This window comes from Bufo gargarizans, chromosome 2 (assembly GCF_014858855.1).
Source record: "Bufo gargarizans isolate SCDJY-AF-19 chromosome 2, ASM1485885v1, whole genome shotgun sequence".
Taxonomy (NCBI): Eukaryota; Metazoa; Chordata; class Amphibia; order Anura; family Bufonidae; genus Bufo; species Bufo gargarizans.
Window position 1 is genome coordinate 87,577,022 of NC_058081.1, and position 16,875 is coordinate 87,593,896.

A 16,875-nucleotide genomic window follows, 5' to 3' on the forward strand; every position below is an offset into this window, starting at 1 on the left:
GGTCCACCTTGTCTGGGTTCATTTTAAAGTAAAATTGGATGGGTTGAGAGGTATATCTAACTGTCAGCTACCACACTTCTGTGTATCGATTCTGGTGCTTCGGGAACACCATGTGCAAGTCTTGATTGTCTTTTTGAGACCACACCAGGGATGCAATCTAGGGATTCCCTGTATGAAGTCCATTCATATCCTTGCAAGGGGTATTTTAAGATTACGACTGCAAAGTTTCTTAGACTCCACAAGTAGACAATACCCCAAACACCACCACCAGAGACAAATCCAATTGCAGGTCTACTGACAAGGTGAATAGTAATGCTGGGTTGCTGGGATAACAGAGGAAGAATGTTCTAAGTAAATTATTTAGAATTGTAATTTTATACAGATTTCATGTATTTACGAAAAAGAGACATGTCGGGAATCATATTAAAGGGTTTGAGCAAGAATGGGGGAGGGGTTTGTCAAAAAGGGAAGCTTACTTACCTGCTTCCCAGCACCGACTCCTTGCTCTCTTCTCCCGGCCCGCAATGCATCTCTGGGCTCCCTTGCTGAAAACATCCAGTTTGACATGGCTGCAGTCAATCACTGGCCATGGTGGTGACCGGCTCATGACAAATAGTCACATGACACAAGGGGATCTGGTCACCGCAGCCAGTGATTGGCTGAAGCCATGTCACCAGAGCATGACAGGCTGGGAGTAAAATGAATGGGGGGCCAGTGCCGGGAAGCAGATAAGTAAGCTTCCCTTTACATGTCCGGCCAAGTGAAGAGGTTTGCCAAAAACCTCCCCATTCCTGCACAACCCTTTTAAGCTGTGTGCTAATGCAGCCACATTGGTTCATGGTGATCAGAATTCTTTTCCCCATTTTTTTACAGGGATATTAGTTATGAAATAGTAAAATATTCATCACAGTTGAAGACATACAGTATGCCTGGATTTCACAGGATTATTTCTTTACCTCGCGATGTCGGAGCTGGAGGTTCTGTCCTTCATAATAGAAATTGTAATTCTTCAGATGTGCCAGCAACTCATTCCTAGAGGAGGCAGATTTATTAAATGTGTGCATTTGACACAAATTCCCAGACTTCGAGTCAAAACTAGAGCAACTAAATATAGAACAATCCATCATGTGTATTCCATCATGGAGAAGGGGAAGAAAGTATGTTGCAGTTACACCCCCCATCATGCATCGGGCAAGCTATCTGCCGTCAACATTTATATTACGTGTTTACACTAGAGGGACGATAGATAGATAGATAGATAGATAGATAGATAGATAGATAGATAAACTGATAGATAGTACAGTGAGATAGAGTTATCTAGGTCACATCAGCCTTACTGCAGGCAAATCATAGGAGCCTTGACCGAGCAGTGAACAGTGGTTACTCTATATCAGTGTATAATATTCTGCATATTTCATAGCTAATAATAGTGTATTAAGAAAAGAATGTCCTTCGAGACCAAATTATAAGCAGAAAAGCCTTGTGTGAAGCCAAAAAAAAGAGAAAAAAAAATGTTTTGTATTCAGCGTAGAAAAGAATCCTTCCTTACCACAGACTGCACTGTATTTACTGCCATGTCCAAATTACTTTTTTTTTTATGCATAGTCTTGGCTAATACTAGATCCAGTGGGAAAGAATCTAAGTACCCCTGCTACCTAAACAGACATGTAACTGAAAGGGTTGTCAAGCTAAAGATATTCTACTATTTCCAAAGCAGTACCTGGATTTGAATACTTTTGTAATTGAAAATCATTAAAAATGTAGCATAGCTACTTAGTTACTCAATAAAATGTACTTGTATAGCGCCACCTGCTGTTTTTCCTTTTCCTTATTTTAATATCCACCTTGCTGAGGTGGACACACATTAGTTCCATCCTTCAACTGCCCGAACTCTATTGTTAGAAGCTGTGACTAAGGATGAGCGAACCTGAACGGGTTCGTGTTCGGTGTTGGGGTGGGTTACCAATTTCATTATAAGTCTCGTTATAACGGACTTCGCAGACTTTAAGAGGCAGTCCATTTTGATCGATTATAATAGAAGTCTATGGCCAAGCATAACGCACCTGTCTGTTTTCCGTTATGCAGAACTTTGTTTTCCGTCCTGCATAACGGAAACCAGATGCATCCGTTATGCTTGGCCATAGACTTCTATTATGGCAGATCAAAACTAATGCCTCTTAAAGGCCTCCATTTTTGCATTCAGTCTACGAATTCCATTATATTCCGTTATAACTGAACCCAGTGTCGGACTGGGGTACCTAGGGCCCCCCAGTAAACTTTATTTTGGGGGCCCATCATACAGATACATTCAAATATAATAAATAATCTAACACGTTTCTTATATGAACATAGGCTGGTTGAGGTGCTGTACATTGAATATATGTATGCAGTGCAGTAAATCTACTGTTTTATGTGCCACTTGTGAGGGGGTGGGAGACTAGGTGCCCACCTTGCTCAGGGGACCACCGGGGGATTCCCCTGTACCCCTGTGGGCCAGTCCGAGCCTGACTGAACCTATAACTGAATTTTTAATCCACCTGAACCCCGAACCTGGTGAAGTTCGCTCATCCCTATCTTTGACAGTTACAGGGAGAGATCTGCAGAAGAAATAACACACCCCTGAAGAAGGACATGTCCCCTGAGCGGTAATACCCTACAGGAGGATCTAAAGAGGTCAGAGAAAGAATAGGTCAGTCAGATGGCCGAGAATAAATACACAATAAATAAAAAGGTTATAAGGAATACATTGTACTTTAGTGGAATACCTCCAGCATTACCACCAGCATCCTTCTGCAGATACCATTTTATTTTCATTGCCTATTCTGTATTAACAGTATCATATGATAGATACGTCACATGCCCATGAAAGAAGATGACTTTCTGTTAAAAGTCTTTGCACAGGAAGTGTTAAAGGAAACTGCTGTTCTACTTTTCACTAGCTATCATCCATGATCCCCACAATGTCAAAAGCCAGGAGATAAGACTAAGAGATAGGACAGATGATGATGATGATGAGGCCGGAAAGCATCAATAGGAAAAACTTACTTGGGAATGTATTTGTCCTTCCCGCAGGGGACTAATGATGTGTCAAAAGACTGCTCCATGTGTTCATCCCTTGGTCTATGGAAGGAAGAGCCTGAAAAAGAATAGGATCAGGTAGAAATCAAAAGTCTGTGAGTAATATTACTCAGGCCGGGGGCCTTCATCAGTACAAGCCAAAAATATCAAGTGTCATAGGTTACCCCAAATTACTCCCAAAGGCCTCAAAACTCCTTCATTATTGGAAACCATATTTACAATACAGTGGAGTGATGCCGTATTTTGTCAAGGGAAGAGGGATCAGGGACATACGGGCACACTGATGCAAGCACTGAATTGACTAGAGCCAGCCACAGTACAGTCATAACGTGGAAGCTAATGCAGAAGATCTGGAAGAGCAGGTTGGGCTAGCAATTTCACCAGGAGGCTCTAAGAATGAGGCCCACTGCTGTGAATATATAATATAACATCAATATATTATATCATGCCTATTAATGTTGAAGGGGTTGTCCCAGTTTTTACAGCAAGGCACTACTTTAGCTAATACATCGTTTTTCATTGTGGGCCGTAAATGCCGACCATACTTAAAAGTGCTCCTATGTATTCCTTACATCAGTGAGGCATACATCCTAATTGCTGGAGTTTAGAAGAATCAATGCTATTGAAAGCTGGATCTACACTTGCATTTTTGGCAGCAAGTTTTTGTTTTCAGCCAGTCATGGGCACCATGTAACGTTATAATTTTTGCTATTGAAGACACGGTTGCATTTCCAGGAATTTTTGTACGATTACCTGTTCTGGAAAGCTCTAGTCTAATACACTCCACAGATGTGTGGACTTCAGCGTGTCGTTACAATATTAGAATTTCTGTCATTTTTTTAAATTGTATTAGGCTTCCTGTTTGCATTCATGAAACTATAGATGCGGCCTGTCATTGAGCCGTGTGATAGGAGAGTCACTTCCTTCCTAAAGTCACAGAGTTTCCTCTCATACATGCTGATGGGGGAGCAATTGACAAAGGAAAGGGTGAATATGTTGTAATAGCTGTCACAATGGCATCTCCTCGCCTTCTATTTAGATAAGACGATGAAGTTCATGGTCATCATGACAGTGTCAGAGGTTTGTCTGAAGAAATTTTGTTTGCAACACATTTCACCCGGTTCATACATGTGCTTATGACTGAGGGTGGACATAGCTGGTACAGTGCCGCTACACAAGAATGATGTGTTGGATTATCACAGAGCCATTCCTTATATTTCTCCAAAAATCCAGTGGTAATTGTGGACTATGAAATGAGTTCCCTAAGTCCCTTCTATGCAATCTAATAGAAGCTACTAGCTACTTGGAGTGGCAGTGGCCACCATAGGGTGGCTTTGGGACAGACAGTTTGGTTCCTTGTCTCCATATCGTCCATCTGTCGCAAGGCCTGGATAGATATTTGGGTGTCCTCTTTTTTATGGCTCCACACTCAGACAGTGGCATTGCACCGAGTGTGCGCTACATCTACAAACTGACCCCACAGTGGGGGGTGGCGGAAACTCCCCACCGTATAATTAAGGAAAACGGGGAAGCAGCTAGACCTGAACACAGGGAAAAGGGAGCTGGAAACCAACTAAGCATCCCTAAATCCTATCCCTAACCTGCTGACTGTATGAGATGCCCTTGATGGTAGGGGGGCTCATACTCTCGAACCTGGGCCCTACTGACGCCAAATGGTCCCTGCAATATGGCATCAGACGGTGGAGACAACTGATTCCCTAAGACATGGAGGAACCGGAGTCTCCAACAAACGTAACGACAAAGGGGAAGAAAGCCGCCAGAAGTGGAAGACACGACAGGTAGGGGTCCATGTTGGTCATGTTGGCAGTGGTGTTTTCTGCCACTGGACACTTACCTGTCGTGTTGTCCACTGCTGGCTACTTTCTTGTTGCTAGGCCTGTTGGAGACTCAGGTTCCTCCGTGTCTTGGAGGAACCCGTTGTCTCCACCTTCTGACGCCATATTGCAGGGACCGTTAGCGTCAGTAGGGCCCAGGTTTGAGAGTATAAGCCCCCCTACAATCGAGGGCGGCTCATACAGTCAGGAGGTTAGGGATAGGATTTAGGGATGCTTAGTTGGTTTCCAGCTCCCTTTTCCCTATGTTCAGGTCTAGCTGCTTCCCCGTTTTCCTTTATTATACAGTGGGGAGTTCCCCCCCACTCCCCATTGTGACACTTTCTCTCACAAACAGTCAATCAATAGAGCCGGCCAACACTGAATGATTGAGGGTGAGAGAAGCACTCTGGGCCCCAGCGCAGCTCACATTAAGGTCTCCCCCTAGTTTTTTTGTTTGTTTTTTCCTGCTAGACACTGAGAGGGCATGGTCTCGGTGTCCTCCCTTTTAGGGTTAAGCAAGTGGCCACTCTAAACGGGCTCCTGTGCATCTGTTTGGATTGCACACAAGGTATGTCCTCTAATGGTGTTGACAACCACACTATTCCAAAACCTCATGTTTGTCCTGGAGATATTTCATGGGATTTTGGGGTGCTTCCATTCTAGGAAACGTCAGCATTATTTAGAAAATCCTACCAGCAGTATCCCGTATCTAAAATTTTTATATACACTAATGTCCACTGAAACCAGTAGAGACAAATTTCTACAAAACTGCCATATGTAGAGCATGCAAAATGTAACTTACAAATTAAAAAATGAAATGCACCTCACCAGTGATGGTAGAACACCAAGGGCAACGACATGGTCTTCCATTTGGGACAATCCCACTTATAAATGATATTCTTATTAACTCAATTCCTTTTAAAGAAGCCAGTAAGTACACCCCCTCTTACAAGGAAGAGTTCCTTTCGGTTAAGCACTGCTACTGTGGGTTACCATTTAACCCTGTTGTGTTGGACACTACCTAATAAATTAGTGGATTCATGTAAGCCTGAAACTTAAATAATTATGTTCATATTTCCGTATTGGATCGTATAGATTTTTGATACGCCAGTTATGTGAAGTATTACACATGTGCTGTGTTGGTTATACACTGCAGGTAAAAGTAGGTTTGAGTACCACAACAGTATGGTACTGCATTAAGTAGGGTAAAACACCTTGTGTATACATATATGTATTGCACTGTATTGTAAGGATATAGCCACACATACCAAAATTTCCGCAGTGGAATTTCCATTGTTGATTTTCCCATATGTCCACCACAAAATAAATAGCAAAATATGCATGTTTTAAATGTGTATTTGCAGCAAATTTTCCGTGGATTTTACCCACTGCATTGCACAGGGTGAAATCTGTAGCATAAATTAACATGCTGCGGATTTCAAACAAAGCTAGTAATATTCCTGCGTAGTAACTAGCTATATAGTGGAGGTATAGAGATTAGCTAGGGCATGTGAAGCTGAACATCACAGAGGAGTTGAGGCCAGAACCGAGGTGTATAACACAGCCTCCTAGCTCGTGCATTCTGGAAGCCGCCATGTACACAGCCAGAAAACTCCAAGCAGTATGGAGGAATAATACAGTGCCCACAGACTGTTATGGAGACCTACAGAGTGTGTCGCACCAACGTCACGCAACATTTATTGTAGTGATAGCGACATGCTGCAACTGCAACACAACAATCGCAAAAAATCCATCCAAGTTGGATTTTCGTGTGACTGTTGCATCGCAGTATGTCACATGTCGCAGTGCAACACCATAGACTATTATTACAATAAATGTTGCGCGGCATTGGTGTGACATGTCAGAAGGTAGTTGTGCCCTTTTTGTCACACGACACATGTCACTGTGTAGCCCTGGTCTTGGATGCTACCAAAGTTACCCCAGAGGAAGCAGTTCAGAGATCAGGAGAAGTTGCACTCAGTACCTAGTACATGAGGGGGCCAAAGAAGGCCCCTCTGCTACATAAGAAGACACCAGAATTATAAATGGCACATGGTAGGTGGGGGCCTTGGTGCAGACGTCTGTACTGGGGCCTACAAGCTTTAACACTGCTAACAGTAGGAACCAGTCAGGGGCAATATTCGAATTCCCGATATTCCGTGAATATTTGGGCGAATATTCGTCATATATTCGCAAATTCATGATCTCCAGTCATTATTTTCTTGATTGTGAAAATTGGCAATCGGAAAATTCGCAATACAAAAATTTGCGATCAACACTACTCTTAAAGTCAAAGATATTGCAGCCCTCTCATTGGCCCACAAGTAAGAAGCAGTGAGGGATCATGGGTTCAGATGAAAATAAACTTAGAATATTTGCAAATACAAATATATAGCACTATATTCTAGATATTCGCAAATTCTCGAAGTGCCAATATTCGCGATAGAAATTAGCGATTAGAATATTCGTGATCAACACTAGTAGGAGGCCAGGTGAGGCGATCGCACCAGGTAAGGGCAAGAGGGGGGCAGCGGAAGGGCCATGGGCAATGAGCACTTTTATTGTGGCAAAGGGGTTAGGTTAAGAAATTGGCATTAGGGAGGGAGCGCCGTTTCAGTTTTCGCCTCAGGCAGCAGAAAGGCTAGATGCACCCCTCAGTAGGAAACAAAAGTAAAGTAGGTGTCCATAAGGGCTTATGCACGCAAACATATTTTCTTTCCGTGTCTTGTCCATTAATTTTGCGGACCATATGCAGAACCATTCACTTCAACAGTGATGGCCAGTTCGAATTTTTCGCCCGCTGAACATATGCGGGCTGACATCTTTTTTCACAAGTCCGGCTAGCCGGTCTGAAAACAAATGCGGTCACCGGGAGCAGGCAGTTCCGAGAAGAGCCTGATGAAGGACTCCGGTGGCTGTTCTCGGAACTGCCTGCTCCTGCTGACCGCACTTGTTTTCAGACCGGCTCGCGCACAGGCTGTGCCATCACTGCACTTCAATGGGTCCGCAAAAAAAAATACGGAAGTTACTTCACGTGCATTCCATATGTCCGTATTTCCGTTCCGCAAAAAAATATAACATGTCCTATTATTGTCCGCATTGCGGACAAGGTTAGCACTGTTCTATGAAGGGCCAGCTGTTCCTGTAGAATACGGAATGCACACGGATGTCATCCATATTTTTGGCGGACTGCAAAATACATACGGTCAGGTGCATGAGCCCTAAGAAAGTGTCTTCTTCTAGTTTCTACAATTTGTACCCAAGATCCCCTTACATTTGCAACCCCTGAAATACAAGGCACACATGATACAACCTTTGTCATGATTCAGACATAGCATAAAAAACACATGGGACAGAATTTTTTTAACTTTTTTTCCGTTCAACCTTTCATTGGGGCTTATGTTGCACTACCATAGTTGTGCTCCTAGTTCCCGCCATATATTTTCCTGCTAAAAGGCGAGAAGGCCTCCGACACCGAGAGAAGTAGTGAAACCTTTCCTACCTCAGTGATGGCCTACATGAGGCGCCCTTCTATCAGATATTGAAGATATCAGCTACAGTAGAAAGAATAGATTTACATAAATGTAAGTGCAGCTGGAAAGTTTGTCATGAGACCGACTCTGTATATACATGAAAAGAAGAAGTTCTAGTTACAGCATCAAGTGGCGGAAACAGCGGTGAAATGCTGACAGGAAACCGACATTACACAGCAAGGAAGCGCGCACAGTTGACAGCACAGCTTCTCAATTCTTTGTGCGTCTCCTTATTTTGTGAATATGATGTCTTTTGTGTGTAGTAGTAGTCGCAAGATTACAAGAAGAGGCTACTTTCTCCTCTTACAGAAACAGCGCCACTATTGTCAATGGGCTGCATGTAGTATTGCAGTTCAGTCCCATTAATGTAAGAGGAGTTGAGTAGCAATACCAGAAACAGCCAGTAAAACTAGGGTGGAGCCTTTTCTCTAATGTCATACACCCGCTTGTAATGTCTCATACACAAATAATACTATAATAATAGTAAAAAATGTACCTTGTCCCTAAAACTAGAAAAATATTCCCAATATACAGTTGAGTTAGGGCGCATTCACATCACTGTGATGTTTATGTTCTTCTGATGAGGGGGACCTTTTTTTCCGGTCCAAAATAACGGATCTCTGACCAAATAGATGAAAAATTTGCACAACGGATGCTCAAAATAGAGGAATCTTTTAAAAAAAAACTTTTCTGTTCTTCTGACGGATCAGAAGATCGTAAAACAAAACGGTGATGTGAATGCCCCCTTCAGGCCTCATGCATATGAACAGGGCTGGTGCCAGGACCCACCAAACCAGGGCAAGTGCCGGGCCCACTCGTTTCTGCACGGTCCCTTTTAAAAAAAACTGTTGCTGGCGCCGTCATAAAAGATCTCCAGGCCTGCAGAGTGCGGAGCGTCAGTGCGCCGTGTGCATGTGCACGTGCACGTTCGCAAGTACACTGGTCGGAGTGGCAGGCCCTACAGCAGAGAAAGCCGGCGGGAGCTGAAAGAAGGAGGGCTCCCAGGATGGCTGACGGCTGTAGTAAGGAGAGCATGGTGCGCTGCACAAGGACCCATGGAAACATGACAGGGCCGCTGGAGAGCTAGGGAGCAGGCCTGTCAGTCTTCAAATAAGTGATTCCCCCCTCCCTAATCATGGTTCTGTCCAGTCTCACAGTTCTCTGCTCCCTCCTCCTGTCTCCCCATTAGTGACCCTGCTCCCCCCTCCTCCTGTCATTTCAATGAGGGATGTACCGTAATCCTCACACAAATCAGTCAGTGTCAGGCTCTTGCACACGGCTGGATCCTGGATTTGTGTTGTACCGAGGCCCAGACTGTACCTCAGTGTGTCTCCGATTTAGGCCTCACAAATTACGGATTTTTGGCTTTCCGTTTGCGAGATCCGCTCAGGGCTCTCACACGTGGTCCAAAACGGATCAGTTTTGCCCTAATGCGTTCTGAATGGAAAAGGATCCGCTCAGAATGCATCAGTTTGCCTCCGATCAGTCTCCATTCCGCTCTGGAGGCTGCTTGAAGAGTTTTGGTGTCCGTCTGACGAAACTGAGCCAAACGGATCCGTACTGACACACAATGTAAGTCAATGGGGACTGATCCGTTTTCACTGAAACAATCTGGCACAATAGAAAACAGATCCGTCCTCCATTGACTTTCAATGGTGTTCAAGACGGATCCGTCTTGGCTATGTTACAGATAATACAAACTGATCCGTTCTGAACGGATGCAGACGGTTGTGTTATCTGAACTGATCCGTCCAAGACGGATCCACACAAAACGCGAGTGTGAAAGTAGCCTTAAGGTTCTGCCAAAAATGCTGACAGCACGCGAATGTCACCCGTGTGCTGTCCACATCCGTGTGGCCGTTCCATAAATGATGGAGAATTATAGAACATGTCCTATTCTAGTCCATTTTGTGGACAAGAATAGGCATTTCTATTGGTAGTTGTCAGAAAATTGCGGAATGCATATGGCCAGTATCTGTATTTTGCAGATCCGCGATGTACGGACTGCAAAACGGATGCGGTCGTGTGCAAGAAACAAATGTGAGAGATTCCACTGCATATTATAGCAAGAAGCAGTGTAAGGCCGGGTTCACATCACTGTTTCGTTTTCCAGTTCTTATGATCCGTCAGAAGAACAGAAAAAAATAACGGATCCTGGAAAAAAGCAGATCCTGAACATCTGTGATGCACAATTTGCATCCGTTTTAGCTATTTCCATCTGAGATCCATTTTCTTTAGACAGAAAATAAGTCCTGCGTGCAAAATGTGCATAACAGATGCCTAAAATACAGGATCCGTTTTTTTCCCTTCTTTTCTTCAGACGGATCAGAAGAATGGAAAATGAAACAGTGATGTAAACCCAGCCTAAGGCACTATACAGTGGCACACTGATTGCCCATAGGTGCCACCATCTAGGGTCTGTTCACACTTAGCATTTGACTGCAATTTTTACTCAGTTTTTTTTTTTTTTAAAGGTCTGGCTGCATTCATTTAAGGACTCATTCACACGGCCGTTGCCCCTCCATTGCCGCATTGCGTCCTGCATACGGCGGGTCCGCAATACACAAGGCACCATGGATGCGGACCCATTCACTTGAATGGGTCTGCAAATGTGGAGATGCAGTGCGGAACAAAATGGAAGCACGGAACGGAACCCCACGGAAGCACTAGCCGTGGGGTTCCGTTCCGTGCCTCCGCACCGCAAAAAGATAAAACTTGCTCTATCTTTTTGCAGAACAGACTGATCACGGATCGTTTCAAGTGAATGGGTTTGCGATCCGCAAGCGGCTGCCCCACGGTCGGTGCCCGTGCATTGCGGACCACAATATGCAGTCCACAGCACAGGCAGCACACGGTCGTGTGAACAAGCCCTAAGGCCCCTTTCACACTGGCGAGTATTCCGTGCGGATGCAATGCGTGGGGTGAACGCATTGCACCCAAACTGAATCCTGACCCATTCATTTCAATGGGGCTGTGTACATGAGCGATGTTTTTCACACATCACTTGATGGGGCTGCGTGAAAATCGCATAGCATCCGCAAGCAAGTGCGGATGCGATTTTCACGCATGGTTGCTAAGGAGACGAGGGATGAGCGACCTGGGTCCCCATTTGCTTATTTTCCATTATAACATGGTTATAATGGAAAATAATAGCATTCTTCAATACAGAATGCAAAGTCCAACATCAATTGAGGGTTAAAAAATAATAAAAACATAACTCACCTCATCCACTTGATCGCACGGCCGGCATCGTCTTCTATGTTCTGCTTGAAGGACCTGCAAAAGGACCTTCACTGACGCCATGTGGTGAGCGCGGTGTAGTCACCGCAGGTCCTGCTGAATGAACATAGAAGGTCCTTTTGCAGGTCCTGCAGGAAGAAGAAAGAAGACGATAATGGCTGTGCGATCAAGTGGATGAGGTGAGTAATTTATTTATTATTTTTTAACCCTCAATGGATATTTCACTTTGCATTCTATATTAAGACTGCTATTATTTTCTATTATAACCATGTTATAATGGAAAATAATAAAATTTACAGAACACCGAACCCAAATTTCAGTGAAGAAGTCCGGGTTCGGGTACCACATTCAGTTTTTTCTTACGCGCATGCAAAACATCGGAACGCAATCGCAGACAAAACTGACTGCAATTGCGTGCCTACTCGCGTGGGTTTCCGTCACTGCACCCTGATCGCATTCCAGCCCTCACCCGCGAAGCCCATGTGAAGGGGGCCTAAGGGTACGGCCACACGGTCAGGTTTCCTGATGCAGCTTTAAAAGCCAAAACCAGGAGTGAATAAAAAAAAAAAGAGAAGACATTGTATCTGTGCTTTGGGCCTCTTTCACACGAACGATACCGATTGTGTCAGGATCTGTTCCAGAAAAAAACTGAAGGTTTTGCACGCAAGTTCAGTCAGTTTTGTCTTCAATTGCGTTCAGGGTTTCAGGTTTTTCCGCGTGGGTGCAATCAGTTTTTGATGTGTTTTTTACACACGTGAAAAAAAAAAAAAACTGAAGAATTACAGACTACATCTCATCAGTGAAACACGCATTGCACCCAGGTTGCGTCCGGATGCAATCCGTTTTTCATGCAAGCCCATTCGCTTCTATGGAGACAGGGCTGCGTGAAAAACGCAGAATATAGAACATGCTGCGGTATTTCCTAAACGCAAAAATGATGCGTGCACAGACCTATTGAAATGAGCGGGCCAGGATTCAGTCCGGATGCTATGCATTAGCTTCACGCGTCGCACCCTGACAGAAAACTCACTCGTGTGAAAGAGGCCTTATACTTCCTTGCCTGATTTTGACTTTCATAACTGCATGCAGAAACCTGACCGTGTAACCGTACCCTAAGGTCGCTTTCGCACAGTCAGGCCTCGTGCACACATGTTCTATTTTTTTCCGGAACCATTCAAGTGAATGGGTCTGCATACGTGATGCGTTGAGCACACGGCCGGTGCCCGCATATTGCGGACACCCAGTTAGCGGGCCGCGATACGGGCACTGCCGGGCAACGTCCGTGTGCATGAGGCCTCAGTGTTTGGTCAATGTCTGATTTCCATCAGTGATCGGGAGCCAAAACCAGGAGTGGAGCCTACATAGAGATAAGTTATAATGGAAAGATTTGGCCCAGTTCTGTGTTTTTGACCCACACCTGGTTTTGGCTCCCAATAACTGATGGAGACAGTGACCAAACACTGACTGTGTGAAAGAGGGGTTATAGGTGGCCAAAAACTAAGGGGGGCATTTATCAAACTGGTGTAAAGTAGAACTGGCTTAGGTGCCCATAGCAACCAATCGGATTCCTCCTTTCATTTTCCAAAGGAGCTGTGAAAGATGAAAGGTGGAATCTGATTGGTTGCTATGGGCACCTAAGCCAATTCTACTTTACACCAGTAAATTTGGCCACAGACATGAGATTTGAGAGCAATCATTCATCCCGCTGTAGTACAGAGAAAACACATAGCCAGCCATACCGTAAGGCAGGCATCCTCAAACTGCGGCCCTCCCGCTGTTGTAAAACTACAACTCCCACAATGCCCTGCTGTAGGCTGATACCTGTGGGCTGTTCAGGCATGCTGGGAGTTGTAGTTTTGCAACAGCTGGAGGGCCACAGTTTGAGGATGCCTGCCGTAAGGACTCATGTAGATGGCAGCACTATATGCACTGACCCTGCACAGGGCTGCTTCTTGTATGATGGTGCCTGAGTGTAGTCCTGACCTGAAAAGTCCAATTATCCAACTCATCTGAAGCTTCAGGTTCTAGTTAGAGATCATTACCCTTTCAGTGGACTTACATGGGTCAGCCAAGCTGTTTTTCCTAAAGGCTCATGCACACGACCATATGTATTTTGCGATCCGACAAAAATACGGATGATGTCCGTGTGCATTCCGTATTTTGTGGAACGGAACAGCTGGCCCCGAATAGAAAAGTCCTATCCTTGTCCATAACGCGGACAATAATAGGACGCGTTCTATTTTATTGCAGGACGGACATACGGAAACGGAATGCACACAAAGTAACTTCCGTTTTTTTGCAGACACATTGAAATGAATGGTTCCACATGTGGTCCACAAAAAATCGGAATGGACATGAATAGAAAATACGTTCGTGTGCATGAGTCCGGGAGGATTCATTTATTCAGATGACCATCTTGCCATGTGTCGGTCAGACCGGAGAACGGACAGTAGGATACGCCTGTGACGCATTTGTATTATGTAGTATATGTAATGGCGGTGTGGTTATCACAAACCATATATTGCTTGACAGGTCAAGGACCAACTTATAAGGCGTTTCGAGACAGTTTGGTGAAGCTGACACATCATAACAGCACTGCGATATGTGTCAAATGACTAACCCAACTCAGCTACATCTGTACGCCGCCAATACAAACATGTAGCTTTCCAATAAAAACCTGGGGCTCATCAATAAAGGGGTTAACGCAGAATCAGCAGCGGCGGAAAATGTAGGAAAGTTGCCGTCCTGCCAGCAGAATGCGTTTTACTCACATACACAGCCTGCGTGTCAAGGAATAGAGTTTAACCCTCTCTACTAGACATTCGAGCGAGTAACTTCTTTATCTGTAAGGCCTATCTGTAGATCAGCGTAGTGGAGTATGTTATTTGGCACGACTCGCCATAAAATCACGGTAGGTTATCTGGTTTGACATCAGACTGACGGCAAGCCTATGTTATCTCAGTGGCGTGTTATCATCCTGCTTCAAATGCATAAATGACAAACTCAGCTCTGCTACATCTGTGTTACTCTATAGGATCGGTGAAGGAAATAATACGAGAACTGGTTAAATAAGGATACAAATAGGGTTAGCGACAGACAATGACTATACATGGAAGCGGATAAAATGAGCACAATTCGAGTCTTCTCACCTTCCAGTGTCCTCCCAGGGTGCAGGCTCTGCCCCTCTCCCCATCAATATAGGGAAGTCAGTGTATGGTGGAGCAGTGTCTATACTCACGCTGTGATAGATGGCCCAATATTCCTTCCTGCTGCCCAATGACAGCTGGCGGTGGTGCCTAGGCCTGCCACTGATTGGATGGCCTGGGCTCAACTGGGCGTGCCCTCATCCAGACAATGCTATGAAAGGGAGGGGGTGTGCTGGTCACAGCATCTGTCTGAGAAATGCTGGTGCAAGGCAGGAGGAGATGGAGGGGGGGCAGCCTTTGTCATTCTTCAAGGAACGTGGGAAAGTTGCTAAGTGATACATAGGCCATCCGATATGTCCCAGAAACATGGAAAGACGTGAAGCCCACCAGTATATACCATAGCGGGGCAGACAAGAAGATACCATGTGGTTATACAGACAGGAGTGAAAAGTTTACAGCGGGCACTAAGATAAAGACAGAGCTATGAGGGGCGATACAATTATACGGTGTATACAGTGTTTTCTACACCAAAAATCTGCAATAATGAGCAATATAATAAAGCAAATGAGTTTTTTTTTTTAAACAGTGAGTACATAGATACGAGATAGATAGATATTATATATGAGATAGATAGATAATAGATAGATAGATAGATAGATAGATAGATAGATAGATAATAGATAGATAGATATATAGATATGAGACAGATAGATAGATGATAGATAGATAGATAGATAGATAGATAGATAGATAGATAGATAGAAAGATAGATATTAGATAGATAGATAGATAGATAGATAGATATGAGATAGATGATAGATAGATAGATATTAGATAGATAGATAGATAGATAGATAGATAGATAGATAGATAAATAGATAATAGATAGATAGATAGATAGATGAGATAGATAATAGATAGATAGATAGATGAGATAGATAATAGATAGATATTAGATAGATAGATAGATAGATAAGAGATAGAGATTAGATATATAGACAGATATAGTGGAGACACCTACCTTCTCAGGAACGCTAGGTGACTGTTTACACCTGCTAGCACAGGAAACAGGGGTATCAGGTGTCTCCTTTCAGGATCAGACATGGAAAGTGAGTGTCAGCAGCAAAGCATGGACGGCAGCTGCTAGTACTGTATGTACGGGGATAAAACACAAACGTGGTGTAAAGTAGAACTGGCTTAGTTTTCCATAGCAACCAGTCAGATTTCATCTTTCATTTTCCAAAGGAGCTCTAAAAAAAATGATAGTGGGAATCTGATTGGTTGCTGTGGACAACTAAACCAATTTTCCTTTACACTAGTTTTGATAAATTTCTCTAAGATGCTTCTTACTTGCTGTGGTGGTCCCTCAGTAGGTGCACATCAACTGTAGGGCCCAAATACACTCAATAAAAAAAAAAATAAATAAATAAATAAAAGAACTTCCCAAGAAGTTGTTGGAAAGAAACTTTCTCTGAGTGACTGTAATGATGATAATTGTAAGTGATCATAATATTATAAGGATAGAATACGTGTATTGGGGGAAACTGTACAATACAAAGGAGGCTCTAGGACCCTGTTGTGCCTCCTCTAGCCTGGATACAAGACGAGATACAGACTCTAGCCTAGATACAAGATGAGATACAGCCTCTAGCCTGGATACAAGATGAGATACAGACTCTAGCCTAGATACAAGATGAGATACAGACTCTAGCCTGGATACAAGACGAGATACAGTCTCTAGCCTGGATACAAGATGAGATACAGCCTCTAGCCTGGATACAAGATGAGATACAGCCTCTAGCCTGGATACAAGATGAGATGCAGCCTCTAGCCTGGATACAAGATGAGATACGGCCTCTAGCCTGGATACAAGATGAGCTACAGCCGCTAGCCTGGATACAAGATGAGATACAGTCTCTAGCCTGGATACAAGATGAGATACAGACTCTAGCCTAGATACAAGATGAGATACAGCCTCTAGCCTGGATACAAGATGAGATAAAGACTCTAGCCTAGATACAAGATGAGATACAGACTCTAGCC

At 44.0% G+C, this 16,875-nt stretch overlaps 1 protein-coding gene across 3 annotated transcripts in view; it reads right to left on the reverse strand.

The window, feature by feature from the left end:
- The window catches only part of RASSF2 (Ras association domain family member 2), a 94,188-nt gene extending 79,239 nt beyond the window's left edge, over positions 1-14,949 (reverse strand). The window contains exons 1-3 of one of the 3 annotated variants that reach the window (XM_044279260.1): positions 14,836-14,949; positions 3,046-3,136; positions 957-1,032 (exon numbers count right to left, since the gene is read on the reverse strand). In XM_044279260.1, coding sequence (XP_044135195.1) covers positions 957-1,032; positions 3,046-3,104 — 135 coding nt within the window. In that variant the 5' untranslated portion in view covers positions 3,105-3,136; positions 14,836-14,949. Of the gene's footprint in view, positions 1-956; positions 1,033-3,045; positions 3,137-8,415; positions 8,437-11,668; positions 11,690-14,835 lie in introns of those variants that run through there. The other 2 variants (XM_044279261.1, XM_044279262.1) reach the window with 2 other exon arrangements.
- Between the last annotated feature and the right edge of the window lie 1,926 nt (positions 14,950-16,875).